The following is an 8756-nucleotide window of genomic DNA, read 5'->3' on the forward strand; positions in this document are numbered from 1 at the left end:
AATTTTTTTTGGTTATATAATCTGACAAAATAGATATATATATATATATATATATATATATATATATATATACAATGAATTTTTTTTTTTTTTAGTATTTCCACAGTGGGATATAATATATATATTTTTTAGCTATGTTTCCCTACTTTTATGAAATATTTTAAAGCCCACATAGATATATATATATATATATATTCATGTTGATATGTACTTATTCTATATTGAATATGACTAAATTGGTAATATAATAATTTATTTATATTATATATATATATATATATATATACATATTATTCGTATATATTTTTTACCTTTTATTTATATTTTATAAAAACCCCCTTTTTTAATACATATATATATATATATATATATATATATATTTGTTAATTTATTCATTTTACTGAATTATTATAACTTTTTGTTGTATTAATAAAATTTTATGATGATGTGATGTAATCAATCATATCTTTTTTCAACTAATAAAAACTTTTTTATTTATTTCAATTTTGTTTATTTTTAAAAAATAAGAATATAGGCTAGCATTTTTAAAAGTGTAAACACAAATATAATAAAATATATATATGAGTCATATATATATATATATATATATATTATTTTTTTTTATTACACTATATTATTTTATATATTAATTTTTTTTTTAATATGTGCTGTGTTCACATTTTTCTCTGTATAAGTTATATAAATTAAATCATATAAATGTAAATATACATATAATATATGTATTTTTAAGATATACATTTTTTTTTTTTTTTTTTTATAACCTTCACAAATAAAGCATATGCTTAAAATATAAAAAGAAAAAAAATTCTCTTCAAATAGTTTGAATGTGTATATTAATTATAATATATGTATATATATAATACATTTAAGAAATAATTACAGATTCAAATAGAAGAATTATACATAATATTATAAAAGGAAAAAATAAAATTTATAATATATATCTACTATTATATGTATATATAATTTATTTTTATTTTATAAATGTCTATTTTTTATATGGAATCATTAATTATAAACGTTAAAATATTGAATAATTAAATTTTTTTTTATTTTATTTTTATGTGAATAAATATACTCTCTTCACATTTTACAAAGAAGAAAATATGACAAGCATTTCTCATCTATTGTATTTGATATAATTCTTATTTATGTTATAAAATTATATAAAGAATATATATAACTCATCTATTTTTTTTTTTTTTTTTTTTTTTTTATTTACATTTCTTTTGATAATACTTTATGAAAATGGAAATAGTTGGAGATATAAAAGATTCGATCGTCAACGAAAATGATTTAATATTTTATTACAGTAAATAAATATGAAAAAAAAGAAATATATATATATATATATATATATATTTATTTATTTATTTATATTATATGAATTTTTTTCTTTTTTTTTTTTTTTTTTGTCTGATAAAAACAAATTATCCTTTTTTTACAGGGAGCTTGTGTCCAATAAATGATTTATATAACTGGTTAAATTATAAAAATGGTATAAGAACAATACTAACAATAAAATTTTTAATATATATATGGAAATGTATGAATATCATTGTGTGTTTTACTTAATGTATTATAAAGCACCGTGAATTGTTCATAATTAATTGATGTAATAATAATATTTATATAATATATATATATATATATTTATGTATATAATTTTTTATATAATCTTTAATATAGATATTAAGGGTAAATATACCAAATTAAATGATCCTCATTTTTTTTCGAAAAGAGAATTTTCATTCACATGTAAAAAAAGTGATCAAGGAAAAGAAGAGATTTATATAAGATGGCTGGTAATAAAGACAAAATGTGAAAGTTAAAATATAAAATAAAATAAAATGTCTGCATTTTAAAAAATTATTCTATACATACATATATATTTATTTATTTATTTATATTATCTCTCTCTTTCTGTACTTCATTTATTTAGTCCTTTAATAACCCTGAAGAATTTAAGAATAAACTATTATCCGATCTGGTACCTATAAAATTTGATATTGGAGCTATTTATAATTTTCCTGTTTCTCAAAAAGATCAAAAAGGAGATATTTTTCTACCAGTCCAAAAAGTACTTATCAAAAAAAAAAAAATGAATGATTGATTGATTGATTGATTGATTGATTGATTGATTGATTGATTGATTGATTGATTGATTGATTGAATTATTGAATAAATGAAATTATTTATTTTTTATTATGACTTATATATTTTAATATTTTATTTTAATTTAGGAATTAATATTCGATATTGATATGAACGATTATGATGATATTCGAACATGTTGTACAGATAAAAAGGTTTGCAAATTGTGTTGGTATGGCTACAAAAGAAAGGAAATGATATAGAAAAATACATTCATGACATTTTATATTTCATTATATTTTTTTTATTTATTTATTTGTGTATGTCAACCAGGAAATTTTTAACTGTAGCAATAGTTTTATTAGACACCGCCTTAAGAGAAGATTTTTCTTTTGAACATATTTTGTGGGTTTATTCCGGAAGAAGAGGAATTCATTGTTGGGTATGTTAAAATAATATCTCATTATAATGAACATATATAAATAAATAAATATATATATATATATATATATATATATATATATATATATATATATATATTATTTTTTTTATTGCCGTATTGATAGTAAATTTTAAATATATGTGAGATTTGTAATATATTAATATATCATATATTAATTATATTTATATATTTTTTCATTAAGGTGGCTGATGAATCGTGTCGATATTACACTACTGACGCTAGAGCTGCATTAGCAGATTATCTAAACATATTATCAGTAATAAGAAAAATAATAAAATGAAAATGCTATATATATATATATATATATATATATATATATATATATATATAATATACATATATATTATAAATAATATTGTTATAAATAGTGTTTGTATGAAGTGTTCTTTATCATCTTTATATGAAGATAAAAAGAGATATTTATTTTCTTATCCATTCTGTGTTTCTAGGGTTCAGATACCAAGAAAAAAAAAGTGTCCATTTGGGGGAAAGATAAATATCCAATGTTTGAGTAAACAAAAAAAAGAATAAATAATAATAATAATTACATATACATATATATATATATATATATATATATATATATATTTATTTATTTATTTATTTATTTATCTATGTTTTCAGGAGGGCATTTGATATATGCTACAAATATTTTGATGTATTAATGGAAGAACAGGACTTTTTTAAAAAAGGCTCCCCACATGTTCAAAAATTAATTGACTATTTACCTTATGGTATGAATTAAAGATATATATAAAAGATAACTATTATTATTTCTTTATTTTTTAACATGTTATACATTATTTTATATCTATAATAAATTAATAATATTAAAATAATATGTGCATATATCTTTTTAGCTTCTGGAAAAGTGACAGACCCCTTAAAGGCAATGAAACTTAATGAACTAAAAGAATATATAAACAACAATAATTTTAATTCTAGAGAAATATTTGAGAAAGTAATAATTTTTAATTAAAATTAAAAAATGGGAAATTAATTCATACAATATATATATATATATATATATATATTTATTTATTTTTAATAATTATAGTTCAGTTCTATTTATAACTTCTTAACACCAAGCAATTATTTTAAAAGAAAAAATGTATCGGGTAATATCAATATTCCCTCTTTTGTTAAAGAAATAGTTTTCCATTTTACATATCCAAGACTCGATATAAATGTCAGGTAATGTACTTAAGTGGATACATATATATATATATATATATATATATATATATATATATATAAATATACATATATATTTTTTCTTTTTATATTTTCTTTTTAATTTTTTTATAGTAAAGAAATTAATCACTTGTTGAAAAGTCCATTCTGCATACATAACAGTACAGGTACGGATTTATTTTTAAATGTGTGTTTATTTATTTATATTTGTATATTTATTATAAAAATATATATATATTATTTCTCAAAATAGGAAGAGTATGTGTTCCGTTGGATATAAAAAATATTAATAATTTCAATCCACAATCAGTTCCAACATTAAGTAATAATTTAAAATGTTTGTGTAAAACATGAGAGTGTACATTTATATATATATATATATATATTATTCCTTTACAGAATTATTAAGAGAACAATTTGATGACCCTAAAAATTCTCATAGTATTAATAAAGAACCATAGATATTGAACATACATGACATAATATATTTAGTATGATTATTTAAAACATTTTATTATTATATCTTAATATTTTTTTTTTTTTTTTTCCACCTTAGTTGAAGCAGAAAATAGGACATCCTTAAAACCTTATATAGATTACTTTCGTCGACATTTTATAGAGAATATTTTATTATCATGTGTTGAAAAAAAGAAACGTAATATATATACATAAAACAAATAGTAATATATATAAGTGTGTGAATTCCCTTATTCTTCTGAAAAAAATAAAATGATATATATTTCTTCTTTCTCTATACAAAATTTTCTTCTTTACTTTTTTTTTTTTTTTTACAGGATTGAATGAAAATTCAAAATATGTTGATTACAATAATATATAAAACATTTTACTATATATATATTAATAATTTAAAATTTTAATCTTGATATATATATATATATATATTTATATTTATATTCATATATTTATTTTTTTTATGTTTTGAATTTAATATGCATAATTATACTCTAAATATGTACCAGCATTTTTACTAATTTATTTGAAACTTACACCTAAAAAACATTGTTAAACTTACAATATTCCTTATAAAAAATGAATAAAATTAAATTGAAATATGAACAAATTAAAATACTGTTTTGGAAAAAAAAATATATATAATTTTTATATAGAAGCCTCGTATAAAAATTAGAAATGTACATAATATTACATATATATATATATATATATATATATATATATATATTTTAATATAGTTAAAATATATTTACTATATATATTTATTCGTATGAATTATAATATATAATTTTATAATTCATCTATTAAAAGGAAGCCTATTATATGTTAATATGTTTTTTTATTTATATTCTATATATATGAGATTCAAAAATATATTTTTTGAAGTATCTATTATCTATACATTTCTGTATAAATATATATAATATTTCTTTTGATGATTATTTATTCTATTGACATAAATATTTGTTATATATGTCTGTTAAATATAATAGTATATATGCTTAATATTGTTTTAAGTTTTTTTTTTTTTTTTTTTTTTTTTTATTTAAAAAAATATGATTTCACAAGAAACACACACACAAATTTATATATATATATATATAATATATATATATATATTATTAAATAACTCTATTATTTTTCAAGAATGATTTTTTATATCAAACTTTAAATTATTTATTAACTGTATATCTTATATATATATATATATATTCATGATTCAATATAAATATTCCTAGGAAAAAAAAAGGAAATTATAAAAGACAAAATATAGTGTATGTAATATGAATTCATGAACACGTGAATAATGTATATCCTTCTATAAACATGAGCAAAATATATTAATATAACGAAATTATTGAGTTAGACACATATGATTTGTAATATATATATATATATATATATATAATATCATTATTTACAAATTATAGGTTCTTTTAATGTTCATGTCTTTTCTTTTCCTGTCTTCTTTTTATTATTAATTTATAAATTAATTTCTTAAAAATTTAATTTTTCCTTTTTTTTTTTTTCCTTAATTCATTTTAATTTTTTTTTTTCACACAATGAAAAATTATTTATTTATTATATATAGGAAAAAATATATAAAATTTTTTTTTTTTCAAAGCTTCTTTAATAAAAACTTTTTCATATTATCTTAAATTGAAATAAATATTTTTACCATTATTATTATTTTAACATATAATTACATATTTAATAACTTTATATTGATAACATCGTAAATATAATAGAAAAAACACAAAAATAAATATAATATATATAATATATTAAAAGATATATAATACGTTCTTATGATATTACATAGAAATAACATTTTTATGCCTGTTATTAATTCCACACATACGTAGACATTATAATCACATTATATTATATTATATATAAGTATGAGGTATGAAAAATATAGTAAAAAAAAAAGTATTATGTAACATGTAAGTATACTAAACATAGTTATATAAAATATAATGTTATTAATTTGAATAGACAAGTACATATTATACGTACATATATATATATATAATATTTCGAACTATATATCTATAAATCAATATATTAATTAAATAATTTACTTATTTTATGTAATGAGCCTATATTATTATTTAAGAAAAAAAATGAAAATTAGTAGTAATACTATTGTAATCATATGAAGTACTAATATGTTTTAATATATTTTATGTATAATATAAAACAAACTATAAAATCATACATATGATAGATTATGTTATGTATATATATTTCTAATTATTCAGTATTATGTAGCTATTTAGTATAATATCCTTTATAAACTATAAAAATATAACTGTATTTAATAATATAGTATTGAACACATATTCTACATATATATGTATATTTATATATATAACTTTTTTAGTTAACAATTTTTTTCATTTTATGATTTTACTAATATAATATATAAAATATCACTATATATATATATATAATTACATTTTAATCCATATATACATTAGAATTTTTTTCAAGCATTTATATTTTATTATTACATTATAGAATTTTAGAATCTACTTTATTTATATATAAATTATTTTCCAAATAAAGATTATCATATAATATTACATTATTTATGAGTCTACATATTTACTATCCATTCATATTATATTTTTAGTTATATAAATATTTTATATGAATAATATTTATTATATATATACCTCTTTAAGAATAAGTAGTATTTTTATTTCCCTTAATTTGATAGTCCAATATAAAGTATATATCTTATAATTATGTTATCTTTTATATATTTAAGCTTAATATATAGTGTTTCATTATTACAATATATATAATATTATATAAATTCATATAATTTTATATTAGCATCTATTATTTTATATCCCATATGTTTTTTTTCTTTCTTATATATATATATATATATATATATATATTATATCCATTTCATATAACGTCTTTTTTTTATATTTCACACATGTGTTTATATTTACATAAATAAAATATTTTTATATCTGTTATATGTACGCCTAACCCCTTATGACATTTTAATTATATAAGGGTATTTTGGGGGAATATAATCTACATATAATATGTACCAATAATTATATGATTTCTCTCTGATAGAATGAATTTATTTTTATTAGTTTTCTTTAATATATAATATACAATATATCTTTAATTACTACTATATTTGAAATTTATGTATACATCCTTTATTTTTATATATAAAATTATAAGTTTATGGTAATATTATTTAGATAGCATATTAAATTATATACTAATATTTAAACATATAATTGTGTCTAACAATATATATGTAAATTTTTTTGCATGTTACATACGTTATTCTTATAATAATATCATTTTCTTCTTCTTTTTATTTATTTATTTATTTATTATTATTTTTTTTTTTTCATCTATATTTATTCCGTTTTTATTCTACCTTATTATTTTATTCTACTTTATTATTTTATTCTACCTTATTATTTTATTCTACTTTATTATTTTATTCTACCTTATTATTTTATTCTACTTTATTATTTTATTCTACCTTATTATTTTATTTTATTTTATTATTTTTTATTTTCTTTCTGTCGTGTTAATATTATGGAGAACTTGAATAATTACAAGGATATGAATTCATATGCTGAAGGGACATATATAATGCCTAACAAGATAGAAAATGTGTATTGCCGTAATTTGGATACTACTCCTAATTTTGGTGACAAATATTATGATACAGAATACGTGTATCCTAATAATATGACGATGCCTGTATGGAATAATTACAATTTGAATATTCCTAATTATAATAATGCTGCACAAATTTCGGAGGAATTAATCCCGAATCAGCTTTATTCAACAATGGATGATCCTTCTGCAAGAAACACAAATTATGGAACATTAAATGTACGATTATGTAACAAGGACAGAATGTTTTGTGCAAATAATGAAAGAGGTGAAAATGTACATGAGAACAATATAATTAGGTATCCACGATTTGATATGAATGCTGCTCCAAGGGTTAATCGCAGATCTGATTTTTCTAGAAATACTTGTCATGCGAGAAGAAATTTAAGAAGAAATATTATGCATGAAAGATATAATAGGATAAGAAGAGAAGCCCCATTTAATATGGATATGTATGGGAAAAATCAGAATAGGAATTATTCCTGTAATTGTTTATATATTTATAGGAATATTTACAAAAATAGATATGATGTTGTTGATATGAAACAAGTACATACCGAATTAATATATCTCATTATCAAATATTTATACTATGAAAGAATATTACCTGAAGCTAATGAAATAAAAAGAAAAATTAATAAATATTTTCCAGATTGTCCTATATTGAATAACAACTTCATAAATATTTGTAGAGAAGATATACTAAATATATTTGATATATACAAAGCCAACTCACAGGAAAAGGAAGACAAAAAATCAAAAAACTATTACAAAAAAACATATAATAATGAAAATATATGTATATATCTTAGAGGAATCTCCAGAGATTATTTCATCAATC

General features: G+C 17.6%; 2 protein-coding genes across 2 annotated transcripts in view; both read left to right on the forward strand.

Moving 5' to 3' along the window:
- Window positions 1–1263: 1263 nt before the first annotated feature.
- On the forward strand, window positions 1264–4610 carry PRSY57_1438000 (DNA primase small subunit, putative; the record flags this gene model as incomplete). The annotated part of the gene is made up of 16 exons (XM_012909977.2): window positions 1264–1333; window positions 1469–1519; window positions 1711–1826; window positions 1964–2101; window positions 2265–2347; window positions 2449–2557; window positions 2760–2834; window positions 3028–3089; window positions 3203–3312; window positions 3439–3539; window positions 3636–3772; window positions 3887–3939; window positions 4026–4094; window positions 4172–4213; window positions 4329–4427; window positions 4567–4610. 16 exons carry the CDS (start codon window positions 1264–1266, stop codon window positions 4608–4610), a joined length of 1359 nt encoding a protein of 452 aa, XP_012765431.2.
- Window positions 4611–7831: 3221 nt separating this feature from the next.
- PRSY57_1438100 (hypothetical protein) overlaps window positions 7832–8756 on the forward strand; it is a gene marked incomplete at both ends in the record, with an annotated part of 1784 nt that continues 859 nt past the window's right edge. Inside the window, one exon of the mRNA XM_020115323.1 lies at window positions 7832–8756. Coding sequence (XP_019969980.1) covers window positions 7832–8756 — 925 coding nt within the window.

This window comes from Plasmodium reichenowi, chromosome 14 (genome assembly GCF_001601855.1).
Source record: "Plasmodium reichenowi strain SY57 chromosome 14, whole genome shotgun sequence".
Classification (NCBI taxonomy): Eukaryota; Apicomplexa; class Aconoidasida; order Haemosporida; family Plasmodiidae; genus Plasmodium; species Plasmodium reichenowi.